Raw genomic sequence first — 20,630 nt, forward strand, 5'->3', positions numbered from 1 at the left:
TGACGACATAGATGCCATTATTTATTGAATTTTGTGCTGCTTATGAATATAATATGAAGAGGAAGGTGCAGAGTTTGAAATATGAACGCTATCTTATCTTGGATATTTATTCGTACAAGTAGTTCCATGCATAGTCTCGCACAAAATAGTGTCATTCTGTTTATTTTTCTTTTTTTTATATTGTAGATTTGCCTGGACACTATTTGGCTGGAGTCATTACAGGCAGTGAATAAAATACTAAACGTGCTATTAACAAACTAATATCAGCTTTGAGACTGCTCTCAAGATCATGTCAATTTGACAGTTCTTATACAAAAACAAGGACTTGAACATGGTCTTCAGGGAGAGATTAGATTATTAATACCACCTTAATAAACTAATCTCAGCTGAGACTGTTGAGGGCAGTACCTATTTTATATAAGAACTGTCACATTGACATGATCTTGAGAGCAGTCTCGAAGCTGAGATTGGTTTATTAATACCACTCTAAGTATGTATTTGACATGTTTCCTCTAAATATTCGTGCGATATGAACCAATCCCAAAGGGGGTGTGTGCGCAACTTTGTATATGAACGAAGATGCAAAGTATGAAATATGGATATTATTTTCCAGATTTATGTTTAAAAATGTTTAGTAAAGGTGTTTTGTTGCCTGCACAGCGTCAGAGTTGCGTTGGATGCATTAAGGAATTGTGCAAATTACGTGGAAACTCGCAGCCCCTCGCATTAGCGAAGATTAATCGTTTCCTAAGAAATAAAACGTTGGAATTGGATTTGGCTACAGAACTTAGTAAAGTTTATTTATTACATGATGAAAGTATTCTTATTTAGTTACCTAGTAAAATATCGATTTTATTCGTAATCAAGTATATTATTACCATTAGTGATGTATGATACAAAAATTACAATCGAGTTATTCGAATGATACCATACCCATAGGGTAAGTATTTGAAAATATCAAGGAATGATTAATTCTCATTCGAATGTATTACTTACTGAATTATTTGAATAGGTCTTTCTTATGCTCGAATAATTACTTACATAATTATGAACTCTGTCATTCGAATGATCATTATAACAAATCATTCATATTTGCCCATTCCTTACTATATTATAAATTCTGACAGTATAAGTTACAGATATATCAAACTTTGGCCTGATGTAAGTATATAAAACGTATTAATTTTAATTCTATAAATAAATTGTAAGAATATCTTCGCGATATTGGACATAGCAGTCTTCGAATATTCAATAGACAACTCAGTTCTACGCTTTTACTTACTCGCACAAATATGATCCACAATTTGTTATTCACAAGAATATTTAAAATTATCCGAAGTTATAAAGTAATATCCTGTGTAAGAAGTATTCATAATATTTTGTACGTACGGAGATCGAGATGATGCGGGGAATAGGAAACTGCATTCAGTCTGGAAATAAACCAGTTTATGGCAAGTTACTTACCTTTTTTAGAATAAAATTTTCCTGTGAAGCTTCCTGTTTCCTCTGCCTACAACAACAAATCAATGATTCAGAGAACATCCAATGTAGAGTTTCATGCAATTTATCGTTTTGTAATACCTTAAAAGATATGCCACTTACTGCGACCCCGACACACCACTTTCGCTTCTTCCACCTTCACTAAAGAATTCCGTCATCTCTACCTATCCCTACAGGAGATAGGCGTGATGTCATGCATGTATGTATGTTATCATACATACATGGCTTATGCCAAATAATGTTCAGGTTTTTAGAACGCCTCTGAAGCCATAAAGGCGCAATAAAAAGTACCTAAGGGTAGGATGTGTGTACCCGCTCCTTTGTCGACTATTTTGACTTTCCAAGAATAAGCCATGTGGAATATTCTAAGTTTTATTCATCCTTTTATTAACGGGAGTATAAGAGAAGCATAATTTATCTTGCAGCTACAAGCACTAACGAACTACGTAGCGAATGTAGGTTACCAAATTTGAATCGATCGTTAACCCCTGACACGTCCAGAACATAGCCAGTTACGATTATATTTTCGTTTATTATATTTTATATTAAATATATTGCTCTGTAACAGTTGGTTCGACCATTACAGACGGCGATACGGCTCACCACCTATAACAGCAAACTAACTGCCAACCTTAAACTTACAAGAATTATCTGGTAATAGGTTACCAGCCCATAACCCATACAAATATGTTCATCATATATCAAATTTAATCTTTACGAAGGTACCCGTATACCCGTATACGTATCGTATACGCATCATTATTGAAATACCTCGGCCGTTAAAGATTTTCACGCATGTTTTAGGTAGTCCAGTTAACATTAACAAGGCTCGACTGAACAGGAATCTGTTTCAAAAACCGTCCCCTTTACGAGTTGCCCGTTTACTATCTGAGCAACTTCACAAAGGGTTCTTCTTATCCGAAGTTGGCAAAGGCAAAGTGAAAGAACGCCGGGCAAAGTGTAAAGTGAGTAATTGGCGAGTGAGGTCTTGGACGTTTCATGCTGAAATAAATCTGCTCCAAGCGGAAGCAAATTAATTTGCCAAGTGGGAGAATTAAAGCGTTCAGCGCCTTACGTACGATACGTAGTTACAAATAAGAAATAGTGCAAACAGAAAAAGGAGGTAGTGTTAAAATAGCTTGGCATTGCTTGGCGATTCAAGACGTTTGTTCTAGTTACGAAACTGATAATGATATCAATTTAGTGGATTACTGTTTAGACGCCTTTAGTTTATTTATTTCTTACCGGTGATAGGTAAGTTTCAGCGTGGAAGTTACCACCAGACAAAGTCATGCCACGCGACATTTCCATATATTAAAAAAAAAACTTTGAGCTTAATCAGACTCACAAGTAAACACACACAACAGACTTAAAACAAAGAAAAACCTTAAAAAAAAACAAAGAAATCCTGTGACGGGGATTTTACTACCTCGATGATCAATGTCCATATAAGGACCCTGATGGGTCTTATCGAAGACATATTGACAAAGGCGACCCTACATATTGCGAAAAGGTGACAATGATGATGCGATTCTGCGATTATTATACCATATTGAAAGTTACAATAGTTTTCAATATTCTTTTGTTCTATTTGAAAATTATTGCTCTTCTTGTATGATTGTGCAGTAAAGAGTTTATAATTACGAGTATTTTATTAGGTATTTGAATTTAGTACGATAGATCTTCAAAATATTCCGATGTTAGGTACCTAATAGCTTTGGATACCTATATATTCGTTATAAATAAGATTGATAGTGGTGTAGACATTCAATTTCCAAGTCTCGCCGATCCTTCATAGTTATTGATTGAATCTCTGAAAGGGCATCGCTCTGGTACTTGTTCCAGATTTATGAACTCGTAAGTATCATTGGGTGACTATACTCGTCGTTATACAACCTTCCTAATACAATCTTGAGTACATTTGTGACGATAAAAAAACGCTACTTAAATATATTATGTAGTGATAAGTATGTAATGATTTTTATATAAAGCATAAAACATCGTATTTTCTAGGAGATCTACTATACTTACCCATAGACTTACATCCTTATGGCGCTAACGCTATATCTAAGTAATTACGTTCTGTCTACCACAACGAACTTACTTGACGAAGCAGTTAATCATATTTATCATAATATATACGAAACGATACATACACGAGAGAAGAAGAGATAATATATAAATAAATACGTATTATGGACATGATATTCTCTGCTTACCCCGGTGGGAAATAGTCGTCAATTTATGTATGTGTGTACCAGAAATTTCACTGTGTCCATATTAGATAATGGTTTCCATACCAATTCTCAGCATAACATCAGTAAGTATAGGTCAATGTATCCTGTGCCGCGGACGGGATGTACCAAAAACATAATAGTAGCTTATCTGCATAATTTAGGGATACGGGTGAAGACCTCAACGGCTGCAGAGGCGGAGATGGGAGCCATCAGTACGGCAATGCAGGACGGAAGGGGCATGTCACAGGGACTGTAACCTGGAACCTGACAGAGGGCAGCAGTAACTGTCAGTACTATTCAGAGGCAGAGGACAGGGGTCCTAGTATGGCTTTGTAATAGACTACTCTGGGCGCCATCCCACTCGCGTCAGACAGAGTACTGCGGGGCGGAAGGCAAGAGGGAAACCACTGCCCTATTTTTCCCTAAAAAAGTAGTATGGTGAAATGCTACACCGACAAGAGCGTGGCTCTTAAATTGATGATGATGATCTGCATAATTTAAGTCTTCTTTATCCCTTGTACGTTGTGAGATCAATGACCAACCTCATCAACCCTGGTGTCAGGATTACTATATTGAAGCGCCATAGACCCCTGACCTCCAGGGTTGATGGGGTTGGTACTCCACCTCACAACCCACGCGATAGAAGAAGACTAGCTATTATTTCCCGGAAATAGCTGAATAAAGCACAGAATTAGGCAGTGCTTGCTGTTTGTTTTCCACTAGGGCCACGATCACCGCTGTAAACCGCAGCCACACACCCGCTCGCCGCACATTGCCAACCCGGAGCGATGTGGAATCTATTACGTCGACGTTCATGGAACTAGGTCGATGTAAACCCGCAACAAAGCAAGTGTGATACGTAAACGAAACTGTAGCGTAATATGGCTCGCACGTACAGGACCAGGTAACAGGTTTACAGATAGAAATGAGGAAGATATGAAACCACAAACAAAATTTCACGCCCGGCCTGAGTTTCTGCTTTGAAGTCTAATGGCGTAGACAAAATCACAAAACAATTTATAACTTACCTCAATAAATTGTTAATTGTAAACAATTCGGTGAATTCTTTATTTTGGTTTCCTTGTTTAATATTACTCTATAATGTGAATTATTTTGTCTATGGTGTAATAAATAAATATTGATAATATTGTTTATTTCAATTTATTTAATATTTTTATAACTAGGTAGTCGTCTTTACGTTTCCGTTAATAACTGGGAAAACGTATTGTGCTGCGAAATTGTTGTATTGGTGACCAAAAATAACTACTTACCTACTTATGATGATGACCATGATGCATATACCCATTGCCTATAATTCGTTTATCAGGTTAGACTGCACGTGATCCCAACTACAACACGCAGTTAATAGGTACCTAAAGCTGATTACTATTTAAACGACTATACAACAGCTCAGAGTATTTGCTTGTCACTGTGACTGTGAATTTATTTTTAATATTTTAAAGATGGCTTGATAGAGGCTGTTTTAAGCTAACCAGTAACCACCCCTCTTGTCATTTATTTTGAACAAGTTTGTTGAGGACTTCAGGCTCTCGTCTCCTTTTTTCTTATGGGTGTGTGCAGGCGCTCTTCAATGAATATCTTTATTACGTTGTTAACAAATTTATTTATTTTAGAACAAAGGTAGGTAAGTCTACAGTAAAATAAGCGATGTGCGTATTAGACGACGTCGTGATAATATGTGTTTCGAAAAAAGGTATGAGACGAATGTGGCGGCCGCTGCAGGAACCGGAAGACCGTCATCGCATAATAATCGATAGGTGGCGCCACGCGATGTGGATGCGTTTCGTTTGTGCGCTTGTTAACATGCCCCCGGCCTTGGAAGCTGCTGGACTGCTGGTTCCAAGAAGCTGCTGTCCCTAGCGGTGGAAATATGTTCTCTGTCTTCATGTTTAGGTCGAGGTTCTCTGTCTTCGTTGTGTGTGAGAAGAGGACATATTTTAGGGAATGTCCGTTGAATAATGCCCGTAGAAGTCTTAATGTTTGCGACACGTGAGAGGCCGTCTTTCCCTGTGAATGTGTGAATGACTCGTCCTACCCGCCAGTTGAGAGGAGGCAGGTTGTCTTCCTTTATTAGTACCATCATGTTGTTTTCTATGGTTTCATTGTGGTTCTGCCATTTGGTTCGTTTCTGAAGTTCAGCTATGTATTCCTTAGCCCAGCGGCTCCAAAAATGCTGACGCATCTGTTCGACGCGGTCATAGCGAGTGAGGCGCTGCGCAGCTGTGGCGGTGAGGTCTCTGCGAGCAGGCGGCGCAGTAAGCGGCCGGCCAATCAAGAAATGAGCTGGGGTTAAAGGGAGTAAGTCGTTCGGATCTGTGGACATAGGTGACATGGGACGGGAGTTGAGGACGGCTTCAATCTGTGCCAACACCGTACTCAACTCCTCGTAAGTTAGATTAGCATTGCCTATGACGCGGAGAAGATGAAACTTGCAAGACTTGACTCCCGCCTCCCACAAACCACCAAAATGAGGAGAATAAGGCGGAATAAATGTGAATTTAATTAAATCATTAGCGGTAAAGTTAAGAATATCTCGTTCGTTATCATTTAAAAAACTAGAAAATTCTTTCAGAGCCCCTACAAAGTTCTTCCCATTATCTGAGTATATTTCAGCGGGTTTACCACGTCGTGAGAGGAAACGTTTAAGTGCTAGTAAGTATGCCGCGGTAGTAAGCTCCGTGACTAACTCCAAGTGAACGGCGCGCGTAGCAAAACATACAAATAGGCAAATATAACATTTTTGTAGTTTTGCGCCTCTGCCTTTGCGGTTTAGCATGTATAGTGGACCGGCATAATCTACACCACAGCGAAGGAATGCGTATCCCGATTCTAATCTTTCATAAGGTAAGTTACCCATTTGAATTTGTAAAGGCTTTGGTTTCATGCGTATACACCTAACACAAGAATGTACTGTTTTTCTTGCAAGGTCCCGCCCTCTGAGCGGCCACCAGCATTCTCTGATATTAGCCAATAACAGTTGGGGACCGGCATGTAGTGATAGTACATGTTGGTATGAAAAGAGCAGTCGAGTAAACCTATGTTTCGAGCACAATAGTATGGGATGTTTCTTTTCATACGAAAAGGAGGGGGAGTGCATTATTCTTCCCCCCACTCTAATTAATTCGTGTTCATCAATGAATATATTCAAATTAGAAATGTTACGGGGCAATTTTGTGTTTTGGTTTCCTTTAACGAGTTCATAAACGTTAAAGAAAGATTCACGTTGCGAGATTCGAGCTAAAACAATTAATGACCATTCTAATTCATCAACTGAAAGAGGCCCTGTGCTTCTATTTGGTTTTATTTTATCACGACAGTTATGAATGAAGCGTAAAATGTACGCAGTAACGCGTTGCATGCGAATAAAAGAAGAAAACCTATCAAATGGAAACATATTGTTATTAGTTTGACTTACCATTGCGGTTTTAATAGGTTTGAGTTCCGGTAACTCATCGTAGTTCACGTTAGGTACACCTTCATGTATCCAGTTTAGGTTAGGTTCACGTAAAAATGTTGGCCCGTGCCACCACAAGTCCGACGATTGTAGGTCATCGAATTGAATGCCGCGAGTTAACAGATCAGAAGGGTTATGGCTTCCCGCCACGTGATACCACGGTAAATCGTTTGTTATTTCATTGATTTCAACAACACGATTTTGTACATATGTTTTTAATAGACTAGGTGACATCCTAAGCCACCCTAACACAATAGTCGAGTCTGACCAAAAACATACTTTATCAAACGTGATTCTAAGAGATTTAATTATTTGTTTATATAACCTTGCCCCTAACAACGCTCCGTTGAGTTCTAATCGCGGAACACTGACCGTAGTGACTGGCGCGACTTTACTTTTTGCACACAATAAACAGGTTTTAATTGGTACTCGCACTAGGAGAGGATCATCAATATAGCTACGTACATAGGCACAAGCGCCGTAGGCATCTTGCGATGCGTCCGTAAAAATGTGCAATTCGTTTACGTTTGTATTTTCGCCAATAACATGACGGGGAATACGTAAGGTTTGTAAATGTGGTAATTTATTAATGTAATTTTTCCACGATAAAATAATGTTTTGTGGCACCGGGTCATCCCAACCTGTTTTGCATAGCCATAATTTTTGTAAAGTTATTTTTGCGATAATAATGGAAGGTGATAACAATCCCAAAGGATCATATATTTGAGATATGATTGATAAAATTGTGCGTTTAGTTATATTATTATTTCGGGTTGCATCTTGAACAAACATCGTACTAAAATGCAATTCATCCGAAGCGGAAAACCACCCTAACCCTAATGTTTTAGTTTGGCAATTATCTCCCAATGTAAGTTCTTTAGAATCAAACGGTGAATTGGAGATTTCAGAATTAAATAACCATTTTCGTAATGGCAAGCAACCAGACTTTAGTATTTTAGAAACTTGGTCACATGTTTTTAATAATGTGGATTTATCATCATGACCCGTAATTAGGTCATCTACGTAGAAGTCGTCATTGATAACACGAGCGATGACGTCATCATTGCATTCCAATGCCAGCTGTTTGAGACAACGCATGCTTAGATAAGGCGCGGAGGCTGTTCCGTAAGTTACGGTATTAAGCCGGTACACAACAAGGGGATCGGATGGGTTCTTCTTCTTCTTCCTAGCGTGAATCCCGCCGTCTTGCGCCGGGGTCCGCTTTCCTACTGTTCTTCCTCCACTTTGCCCTATCCTGGACATCGTCTTCGGATAACCCGCAACTCTCCATGTCTTTCTCCACGACACTCAACCATCTCAGCTTAGGTCTTCCTCTACGTCGCTGACCAGTAATATTGAAGTCGAGTGCTACGTTGCCAATGTACTCAGGCGGTCTTCTTTTAACATGCCCATACCAACGCAGCCGGTTTTCCTGCAGTTTGTCAGCCACGTCACGTACACCGAGGCTACCGCGCACATACTCGTTGCGAATCTTGTCGAGCCTCGTCACGCCGCACATCCAACGTAACATCTTCATCTCTGCAACTTGGATGGACTGGACATGTTTTTTCGTTACGGCCCACGTCTCGCTTCCATAGGTTAAGACAGGTCTTATTACTGACTTATAGATAAGCCCCTTCAGCTTTACAGGCATTCGGCTATCACAGGTAACGCCAGTAACTTCACGCCACCTGAGCCAGGCTGCTGATATACGGTGCTGTATGTTGCTCTCCAAATTTCCGGAACTGCAGATTATTGTCCCCAGATATTTGTACTCCTCGCACTGTTGAACAACTTGTCCATCTATCACTATAGGGTCAGCGCTAGGGTTCTTGACGTTGCATTCCATATATTGGGTTTTAGCTACACTAAGTACTAGCCCACCTGCCTGCAACTGACTTTTCCACGCTGCGAGGGCATTCGCCAGTTCTTGTCGGCTTGATGTGCAAATCGCTACGTCATCTGCATATATGTAGGTCCATGTGGCTACTTTCTGAGCATCTTCAGTGAGGGTATCGAGTACGAGACTAAACAAATACGGACTGAGTACTGAACCTTGATGAACACCCTCAGTCACGGGGATGGATTGTGTGACTCCTACTGTAGTTCGTACAAAAGAGCGGACATCCTTGTACATGTCGGCTACGATGGTGACGTATGCCTCGGGAACATTTTTCCTTCTGAGACTCCAGTATATTGTATTTCGGGGCACACGGTCAAAAGCCTTTTCCATGTCTAGGAATGCAATGTAGTGGGGTTCATCTTTTGCTCTGTGCTCTTCAGTAACCACGGTCATTGCAAAGATTGGATCAATAGTTGAGAGCCCTGGGACGAAACCATACTGATTCTGAGAGAGACAGCATTCCTGACGGAGACGGTTATCTATGATTCTCTCATATAACTTCATGGTATGGCTCATTAATTTTATACCTCGGTAATTATTACATTCATAGCGACTTCCTTTGCCTTTATAAAGTGGGATGATTGTACTCATCCTCCAAGCATCCGGCATGCATTTAGTCTCCAGGAGCATGGTGTTGAACAGATTCTCCAGTATTACGACTCCGGTATCACCCAAGCACTTCCATGCCTCAATTGGAATGCCATCCGGACCCAACGCTTTCTTCGGATCGGATGGGTTCTCTCGCCACAAAATGAATTGCAAGTTCCGTTGGTCAGGTTGAATTAATATCTGCCTGTACATTTTTTCGATGTCTGCACAAGCTACATATTTAAACTGCCGGAATCGTAACAGAATGGAAAAAATGTTGTTTTGTAACGGTGGCCCAATTAATTGTATGTCATTTAGTGATTTGCCCGAACTAGATTTCGCGCTCGCGTCAAAGACAACACGTAACTTCGTTGTAGTACTATGTTCTCTGAAAACACCGTGATGCGGCAGGAAATAAGCGGGTAATGAATAATTATCAATGCGACTCATGTGTCCTAAGGCTAAATATTCGTTTATAAAATCACTATACATTTGTTTGTAATCAGGAGCGCATCGAAGAAGCCTGCGTTCGAGCGCTAGGAACCGGTTCTCTGCTAGTGTGAATGTATCACCGAGTACATCAGCTGATTCCTTTAACGGAATACGCACGGAAAAACGGCCAGTCTCGTCGCGAGTAGTAGTGTCATTGAATAGTTTTTCGCATGCATTTTCGTCTTTAGTAAAAATATTCCCGGAAGGAACTTCCTCGCATTCCCAAAATCTTTTTAGCTGCGTATCGAGAGTTTGTGCGTGATTACAAATAGTTTTCTTAATGCGTGTGTTTTTTGCGTAAACGGAACCTGAAATGATCCAACCTAAGTGTGTGTTTTGTAAATAAGGACCGTTAGGTAACCGAATTAAGCCTTCATTCAATAGCTCCCAAAACGTATCCGCGCCTATCAATAAATCGATTTGACTAGGCGAATGAAAGTCTGTGTCAGCGAGTTGAATATTGTTTGGTATATGTATATTGTGATTGACTCCTAATGATGGTAGCTCAGCTGTAATGCACGGTAAAACCAGGCAGGTAATGCGTGTGTTATAAGAACTAGTTTTAGAACGCATCTCAACTTTGCACATTTGTGTGGTTTGAGTCACGGAGTTACCTACGCCGGTAACTTGAACAGTGGACTGTATCAATGGAATGTTTAGTGTTTTGCACAGCGTTTCGGATATGAAACATTGCTGGCTGCCATTGTCGAGAAGAGCTCGAACTGTATGATATGTGTTACTATTGTCAGCAACTTCCACTAATGCAGTTGATAACAACACTTGATCTAGACATGAACGTGTGTTGTTTTCACTACTATGTAACGTGTGAATGGTGTGGGTTGCGACGTGTAACGTTTGTGTACGCGGCTGCTGTGTGTGGCTCGCGCTGGCTTGCGCCTGCGACTGCGGGACAGCGTTACCGCCGCCGCCGACAGTTGATGTCGATGTACCGGCTTTCGCGAATTCACTATGAAGTAGTGTATTATGTTTCAAACTACAGTGTTTACACGGCCCCATCCAACAATCATTTAATGAATGGCCGGTACGTAAGCAATTACGGCAAACGTTCTTATCAGTTATGTATTTTAACTTATCCCGATTCGACATATTAAGAAATGCTTCACAAGAGTATAATGGATGATTCGAATTACACAAAATACAAGAAAACCGTTTCGAATTCCTTTGTGCGCTTTGAGGTTTATGGTTATTATTATTATTTTGTGTAGCGAAATGACTATGTGTTTTTTGTTGATTCGAAGGTTTCTTAATATTTGAAATGGGATTAGATGTGGTTTTACTTTGAGACACCTTTATCGTTTCCAGGACGTCCGCTCTGTCTTTTAGGAATTTAAGCAAATCATATAAAGTAATTTTGTTATTGGAATCATTAGGCTTATTTATTAAGCTTTTATGAAGTTCCCATTCGCGCTCGGTCGACGTATCTAACTTGGACACTATAATAAAAATAATAAGAGTGTCCCAATGGTCAGTCGGTTCATCCAAATTTTTGAGGGCACGAATATTTTTTAATATTGTATCTATAAGTTTGCGTATTTGTATAGCGGATTCAGTTTGTACCGCTTGCGCCGAAAACAAAGCCTTTACATGATTATGAATTAATAATCGGGAATTATTGTATCTATTTTCGAGTAACTGCCACGCTGTTTCGTAGTTATTATCAGAGAATTCCAATGATTTAATTACTTCCAATGCGTCACCGGTCAAAGCCGAACGTAAGTAATGGAACTTTTGAATATTATCGATGTCTTTACAACTGTGAATTAAAGAGTAATAAGTATCACGGAACTCCAGCCACTGATCATAAGAACCTCCGAAGGATGGTAAAGATACTGTAGGTAGTTTCACTAAGTTTCGCTTAGAACAAGTTTGACCTTCCGATGTAGTTATATCTGCGGTATTTAACACACATTTACATCTCGACAAAGTGGCGTAATACTGATTCTCAAACGCTTCCCTCTCATTTAATTCTTCTTCCAATTTATCTTCGAAAACGTTTAACTCAATATCGTCTTGAATATTAGAAAATTCATCAAAAATCAACTGAGAATTTCGTATGCGCTCTTTTAATTCAGTTTTTTGTAATTCAGTAAGCAAATCAGGCAAAGAATCGACGTACTTTTTAAGTAACGTGAGTTTAGCTTTCAAAATTCCACGTTTCTTCACCAACCCGCGAAGTACTTCAAAATTATCACTATCTCCTCCACATGAATGTCGCTTCCTAGTCATTTCGGTGAGTTTTGTGTGTGACAGAAATCAAGCACTTACAGTTTAAAGGCGATGTTGAAGAAACTATGCGGCTCACAAGTTACGTGTAGGTAGGCACACGTCGAGTAACTGCGTCGGCGCAGCGAACAAATACACTGGAATTTTAGAAAATAGACGCGTTGTTAGCACAGATTAAGAGCACTGGGATGGGAAAAGGAACGATTGACCTGACCGTGTGTGATGATGCGTGCGCTGATCCACGATGTAATCCGGCTTCGAAGGACCAATGTTGAGGACTTCAGGCTCTCGTCTCCTTTTTTCTTATGGGTGTGTGCAGGCGCTCTTCAATGAATATCTTTATTACGTTGTTAACAAATTTATTTATTTTAGAACAAAGGTAGGTAAGTCTACAGTAAAATAAGCGATGTGCGTATTAGACGACGTCGTGATAATATGTGTTTCGAAAAAAGGTATGAGACGAATGTGGCGGCCGCTGCAGGAACCGGAAGACCGTCATCGCATAATAATCGATAGGTGGCGCCACGCGATGTGGATGCGTTTCGTTTGTGCGCTTGTTAACAAAGTTTATCTTTAGAAGTCAAGTCCAAAAATAAAGATGCCATTTTCTGCTGAAGCCCGCTATAAAAAGACTAATTGTTCATCGTCACTCAAGTGATTTACGATAAAAGGCGAGAAAGAAAGCAATAGGTACTAAATATAATATTTGTTATTATTTTCCTGAAACCATATTTAAGGTTATAAGGACATTAGATATATGTTATATGAAGGTAGGTAAGTACAATAGCAATTTTCTGCGCTTAATAAAAAACACTAATCTCATAACGCGAAAGTGGATACAGTGTGTATTAAAGCGATTATTTGGTAGATGAAATTATTTTCATTCTGTGAAGAGGTGAGGAGAAAAATCTATTCCAGGAAAGTGGATAATCCGCCCGCCAGACGCCGCGCTTGGTCGCTATAATAGAAAGCTTCCCCTCCATTGATCAAAGAATGCTTTTCACATAATAACAAAATACTCACATACATCACTTCAAAATAGAAGTTTGTCAAAAGCTGCCAAATGAAATGAACGAGCATTTTATAAGCTGTTATTTATAGCTTTCACGATTATTGTTACGATCCGACCGCTTAATTCCATTTCATGATATTTACGAGTATTGTCAATTTTATTAGTAATCGCTGCAGTATGACAATATACAAAAAATCTTTCATTACGTTACTCAATATGTCTATTGAGTCAATATGTCAAGTTGTGTCCAACTTGCAAACTTATTATGAAAACATTAAATCCGATGGTGGGTACTAGGAAGCCACAACGTCGGTAATCCCATGAAATTCATCGAGCCCGAAGACCTTGCGATGTCTTTGCCGCCAATCCCGCATTGGCGGGCTAAGTTCGTCGTTTTTATGTCTTCCTTCAAGCACGGATAATATTAAGCGACTTTCAGGATAAATTATCCGTTTCGTTTTACGATCCACGGAGAGCTTCCTTTTTCTTACATGAAGGATAATGATGGCGGAAAATGAATATCGTGTTAGAATTTGTCACGCGCCCAACAGGACGAAAAATTTAAGATATAAAGCATACAAATTGTTTCGTATCTAATGATTTGATTTTTTTTGGTTTATTTTTAGCATAAACCGAAATAGTTTAATATACTTTATTGCACACAAACAAACATTCTTATAAATTTAGCGACAATACAAATGGGCACATCATCATAATATGGACCCACCTAAAGACGTGAAAATAGAAAATAAAAGTAAGTATTCTTAAGGCCGTCGAAAATTCTTTTCCTGCATATATTCATCACTCATACTTTTTAATCAAGAGGTAATGACAGAATTAATTTCCCATCACCCAGTTTTAAATTTCAGTCCACTAACGAACTTCATTTCAAACTGGTTAACCTAAGAAAACTTTTCAATTACTTAGTTAGTTCTTACCACACTTTCTTCGAAGTGTTTATCTGAAAGTGGTCAAACATTTTAAGCCTTGTACTTAAGCTATAAGTCAGTACAGATTGGATTTCACAAGCAAGGTCAAGCATATATGTGTCGTGGCCTGATCTTAGAATTTATCATTTCATGATGTGATCGACCATTTCATGAACAGGTCATATTAAAAAAATATATTACTTAAATATATTAAATAGCCAACTTAAGTTGACCATATCATTGAAACGTCAACGTTTAATTAATGATATTTCAATCAACGTTTGGCCATATCGTTAATGCAGGTGGTGTTCATGTTATGTGGTGTTATAAAAAAGCGAGTAGTCGATTATTTTTTTAATCGATATGGAAAATTGTACAATTACATCGTACCATTTACTCGAAAGTGAACGAATACCTAACTCGACATCAAATCAACGAATAAAGTTTTATCTAGACTGAATAATGTTCAGTAATTATGTTTAAATGAAAGTGGTTAATCTCGCATTATTGCGATAGTGAAATCGATCTTTAAAAGTTTTAGTTGCGTGCTTACGTAAAGTCTTGAAATGAACGATATTTATTACATTTTCGACGTCATAATATGCGTCTGAGATACTTCAATAAAGTACAAGTAATAGGTATTGCGGCTTTCAACGTACACAATTTTACTCTCACGTGCACTTCTATGGGAATAAATTGAATTCAATACGGCAATGTATGTGGCAGCTTTTACTTCCACAAGTTCACATATCGAATGCCTGCTGGAGCGCGACGCAGACTATTCTGCTAAACGATATTGTGATTGGAACGTAACTGCTACGAATACAAAGTAAAGAGAAAGTTTCGTTTTAGGTTTACGATTATGACGCTGTAACATCGAAATGGACAGTCAATAACAACAGTCAAACTTGGTAATACATCGTAGCAAAAACGGAGACATTTTTATTAGATTTTTGGAAGAAATCTCTTTGTTTAGAGATAAGCTTGCTTGTACTATCTGTTTTCTTTGTATGTTTCTTGTGTCTGTTTCATTGTGTACAAATCTATACTTATAATAAATCTGTAGAGAGGTCAATTCTGTACATTAAATATTTTTTCAAAATAACTATCAGGGGGTGATAAGTGGTCGATACTGATGCCAAAAATGCAATCAGTAAAATTTTTGTCTGTCTGTCTGTCTATCTGTCTGTCTGTCTGTCTGTCTGTCTGTCTGTCTGTCTGTCTGTATGTTCCTTATAGAAACAAAAACTACTGGACGGATTTTAATGAAACTTGGTACAATTATTCTTCACACTCCTGGACAGGTTATAGTATACTTTTCATCACGCTGCAATCAATAAGAGCAGAGTAGTGAAGGGAAATCCTTTTGTATGAAAAATCTAAACCACTCAAGGTAGACGTTTGAAATTTGGCATGCAGGTACTTTAGATACCGTAGAGGTGCACTAAGAAAGGAATTCCCGAAATTCCTACGGGAACGGGAATTAGTGGGAAAATCCTTTTGTATGAAAAATCTAAACCACTCAAGTTAGATGTTTGAAATTTGGCATGCAGGTACCTTAGATACCGTAGAGGTACACTAAGAAAGGAATTTCCGAAATTCCCACGGGAACGGGAATTAGCGGGAAAATCCTTTTGTATGAAAAATCTAAACCACTCAAGTTAGACGTTTGAAATTTGGCATGCAGGTACCATAGGTATCGTAGAGGTGCACTAAGAAAGGAATTCCCGAAATTCCCACGAGAACGGGAATTAGCGGGAAAATCCTTTTGTATGAAAAATCTAAACCATTCAAGTTAGATGTTTGAAATTTGTTATGCAGGTACCTTAAATACCGTAGAGGTGTACTAAGAAAGGAATTCCCGAAATTCCCACGAGAACGGGAATTAGCGGGAAAATCCTTTTGTATGAAAAATATAAACCACTCAAGTTAGACGTTTGAAATTTGTCATGCAGGTACCTTAGGTACCGTGGAGGTGCATTAAGAAAGGAATTCCAAAATTCTCACGGGAACGGGAATTAATGGGAAAATCCTTTTGTATGAAAAATCTAAACCATTCAAGTTAGATGTTTGAAATTTGGCTCGCAGGTACCTTAGATACCGTAGAGGTGCACTAAGAAAGGAATTCCCGAAATTCCCACGGGAACGGGAATGAGCGGGAAAATCCTTTTGTATGAAAAATCTAAACCACTCAAGTTAGACGTTTAAAATTTGGCATGCAGATACCTTAAGTACCGTAGAGTTGCACTAAGAAAGGAATTCCCGAAATTCCCACGAGAACGGGAATTAGCGGGAAAATCCTTTTGTATGAAAAATCTAAAACACTCAAGTTAGACGTTTGAAATTTGTCATGCAGGTACCTTAGGTACCGTGGAGGTGCATTAAGAAAGGAATTCCCGAAATTCCCACGGGAACGGGAATTAACGGGAAAATCCTTTTGTATGAAAAATCTAAACCATTCAAGTTAGATGTTTGAATTTTGGCTCGCAGGTACCTTAGATACCGTAGAGGTGCACTAAGAAAGGAATTTCCGAAATTCCCACGGGAACGGAAACTAGCGGGAAAATCCTTTTGTATGAAAAATCTAAACCACTCAAGTTAGACGTTTGAAATTTGGCATGCAGGTACTTTAGTAAACTTAAAGCTTAGTTGCAACAGGATATTACAAAATTCTCACGGGAACGGTAGTTAGCGGGAAAAAACATTTGTATGAAAAAATCAAATCTAAATAAAAGGAGAAACTGACTGACTCAGTGACTGACATATCAACGCATAGCCTGAACGGCTAAACGTAGGCATTTGAAATTTGGAAGGGACATAGCTTAGGTACCGTAGAGGTGCACTAAGAAAGGAATTCCCGGAATTCCCACGGGAACGGAAATTTGCGGGAAAATCCTTTTGTGTGAAAAATCTAAACCGCTTAAGTTAGACGCTTGAAATTTGGCATGCAGGTACCTTAGTTAACTTAAAGCTTAGTTGCAACAGGATATTGCAAAATTCCCACGGAAACGGGAGTTAGCGGGAAAAAAACATTTGTATGAAAAAATCGAAATCGCGTAAGATAGATGTTTTCAATTCAATTCAATTAAATTATTTATTGCATTCCATGTAGTACAATGGGGTGTTACATAGGCATAGGAACTAAAACATGGACCCTGTAGGGCACAGCAACGTTGATGGGAAGAGAGGAAGTGTGTATTAAAATTAAAACTCAATGAACAATCAATTAAAAAAAAATCAATTCAATCAATTGATTCAATCTAGCATGCATGCATACCTTAGTAAATATAAAGTTTATTTTTGGCTGTATTTTGAAAAATGGGAGTTATTGGGAAAAAAATTGTATGAAAAAATCTAAACTGCATAAGTATGCACTCCCACACACACAAAGATCTCTCTCTTATATAAGACGCCACGCGGACGAAGTCGCGGGCAAAAGCTAGTAAATAAATAAATAAGTAGACAAAATACTTACGTAAGTTTGTATTTCAAATCTCGTATACAAGATTGATGTTAATATTTTTAAATTAAGAACATACTTATATAAATAATACCCATAGAAGTAAACAAAGTGCGTCTGACATATCCTTGCATGATTTACTGGGATAAATTACAAGTCTAGATATTAGCTAGACGCCATTTGACCAGTTTTTTATCAATTGTCACCTATCCCTAAATTACCTACGATACACTTTTTAATACTTCAGTGTGGGTCTGGTTTAGTTAAGCAATTTTTAGATCCGTTAGAATCCATCTTTTCGTGTGGTCCGATATTTGTCCAAAAGAGTAGAGTTATATTGACCCAGCCAAAAGTGTAACCGTAACTAAGCACCTTAATATAAGTAAATTTATTTATCTGACTGATGCTAATAAAGTTTGCTTTATATATTATTCTATGTAATATTTCTGCTTATGCCTGTCCGCAGTAACCTGCTATTATATAAGATCTTTATTTATCTCTATGTACTAGCAGTCTAATAATTCACACGATATAAGCGAACCTACCGATATAAATCGTGTGTTTCTCAGAATCGGCGTGGATGCGAGTGGTCTCGAGACGGTCGGTCGCACAAATCAATGTAATGTGCTGCAGCCAAGCGTCTACGAAGCTCTGTATCTCCACGTCCTCACCCGCCTTATGTCTAGACTCAGCCTTCGCAGCCTTAATTAATAAAATTTCCCATCTGCCTCCGATCGCTAATACATTAGATCCATCCCCATTACATTTATTATTCAGAGCCTCTGTCTATTTCAGCACTCTCAGATAATACCGCTTATGACGGAACTTTACCGTAGTCGTAATGGATGGGAGATTTTCTCGGTGGTCTGCTCATACACGATAACATTATTAATATTATTATTTTTAGGTAATATTTTGGCTTTATTAAAGGATATTTTTAAGTAATCAACAGCGATGGCGGTGACATTTGCACTTAATTGATGTTCACTCAGCTCAAACTAGAACTAATGTAGAAAGTTTACTCTATTTTTTTCTAAATTCTAAAAGGCTGCCAAAAAGACACTTATGTTATTTGCACGTGAAAAACCGAAATAATTTGCGCTCAACGTCCAATGGAAAACGAGAAGTACCTACATTGTTAGTCCTGTTATTAAATTACGATCCAGACTTTGTTATCAAAGCTCTAGGGACGCAGCAATTACCAGTAGGACTGTCAGCTGACTGTGTTACAAGCGTTCCACTGTTTGCGCAACTAATTCCCTGCTTTTATGAATGGAGGGAGAGGTTGCTAGGCAACGCGACCCTCTTGAGACTCTACTTGACCCTGGAGGTCGCTCATCCCGCCCCGGCTCTCTTATACCTTTGTGGGTACCTTTTTAGGGGAAAAAACTGCAAAGGTACGATGGTACAACAATAATAATAATTAAATGACTTATATTTAGTCTTATAAACTCAACATGAGTGCTTGTATAAAATAATTTAATCTTACCTTAACAAAATAAAAATAAGTGTAGTAAGCGCCATCTAGTGTTTCATTGCGGTACTACAACGCGTTCCACTTAGTACAGTGTTTGTCATACTATTTTCCCGTGTAGTTTGGTGGCGTATGTCGTAGTAATAATAACTTTTAATAGATGGCGCTTTTCTGGTTTTAGCACATCTTGTGTAATAATAAAATATAAAGTTTACTTCCTTTACACTAATATTACACATATTTCACTAATTATTAATATTTAACTAAGAAACAAAAATGAGAGATCTTAAAAGAATTGCTTTAAATTGCAGTATTTTGTTACCTGTTACTTACACATAATAAACACAGTACAATCGTTTTGTTACTGTTAATTCAATAATTCTTAACTAATTCATATTGCAAACTGATTAAAATTAAGAAAATATTCCATGTTTGCCATATATCGGTAGACGTTAGGATACAGGTCGTAAAATTTCAGGGTCTCATCATATGACGAGGTGGCCGAGTGGTTAAGGCGTTGGACTGCTAATCCAATGTGCTCTGCACGCGTGGGTTCGAATCCCATCCTCGTCGATTCTTTTTGGTCCGACAAATTGTTATAGATATTTTTCTTACGTATTTTGATGGGAGTCTCTTGTAAAATGTAAGTGATCATAATATTTAATTCCAATAAAATGGTTTTTTTTTAACAAAATAATAGAAGTAGTGATTTTGACTGATTATTTTTATAAAAAAATACTATAAGATTTCGTTGATGTCTTTTGTATGTAACTTAGGTAAATATGGATTATGATTATATCCACAAATAATAATAATAATAATATTGTCCTAATGGATGTCAGCTGACTAGTTTAAAGCTTTTTAAAGCAACATAACATCAACACGTCCCACTGCTGGGCACAGGGGATTAAAACGGCCACATCGCAGCAATTCATCTAACAAAGCAATATTTCAATTTGACATTTGCGCATATAAAATTAAGTGCACAATGTAAAGAAATGTCAAATAGCAATATTGTTTTTTTAGATGAATCGCTTTGATGTGACGTTTTTAACCCCCCAGGCCTCTCCTCAACCAACCGGAGGGGGTATGGAGCATACTCCACCACGCTGCTCCACTGCGGGTTGGTGGAAGTGCAATAGCCGGGAACAACGGCTTAAACGTGCCCTCCGAAGTACGGAATCATTTCACTAATTAATAATAAAAAGTCTTTCTATTTATAGAAATCAAGTTCAGTCATGAAATGACTTACATGACTAACGACGTCGACTATTAAATTCATAGGATCACTTATAATATTAGTCAGAAGTTAGAAA

The 20,630-nt window shown here is 38.3% G+C and overlaps 1 protein-coding gene, 1 long non-coding RNA gene and 1 other non-coding gene across 3 annotated transcripts; 2 read left to right on the forward strand and 1 right to left on the reverse strand.

Moving 5' to 3' along the window:
* The first annotated feature begins 1,161 nt into the window (after window positions 1–1,161).
* On the forward strand, window positions 1,162–4,791 carry LOC126375126 (uncharacterized). The gene is made up of 3 exons (XR_007567535.1): window positions 1,162–1,455; window positions 2,309–2,465; window positions 4,461–4,791. It is a non-coding gene; the product is annotated as an uncharacterized LOC126375126 (long non-coding RNA).
* Window positions 4,792–5,288: 497 nt separating this feature from the next.
* On the reverse strand, window positions 5,289–8,379 carry LOC126375096 (uncharacterized). Its single transcript, XM_050021942.1, has 2 exons — window positions 7,174–8,379; window positions 5,289–6,071 (listed from the first exon to the last, which is right to left on the reverse strand). Exons 1-2 carry the CDS (start codon window positions 8,308–8,310, stop codon window positions 6,048–6,050), a joined length of 1,161 nt encoding a protein of 386 aa, XP_049877899.1. The 5' UTR covers window positions 8,311–8,379; the 3' UTR covers window positions 5,289–6,047.
* Window positions 8,380–19,805: 11,426 nt separating this feature from the next.
* Window positions 19,806–19,887, forward strand: Trnas-gcu (transfer RNA serine (anticodon GCU)). Its single transcript has one exon. It is a non-coding gene; the product is annotated as a tRNA-Ser (tRNA).
* The last annotated feature ends 743 nt before the right edge of the window (window positions 19,888–20,630 follow it).

Source organism: Pectinophora gossypiella, chromosome 2, assembly GCF_024362695.1.
Source record: "Pectinophora gossypiella chromosome 2, ilPecGoss1.1, whole genome shotgun sequence".
NCBI lineage: Eukaryota > Metazoa > Arthropoda > Insecta > Lepidoptera > Gelechiidae > Pectinophora > Pectinophora gossypiella.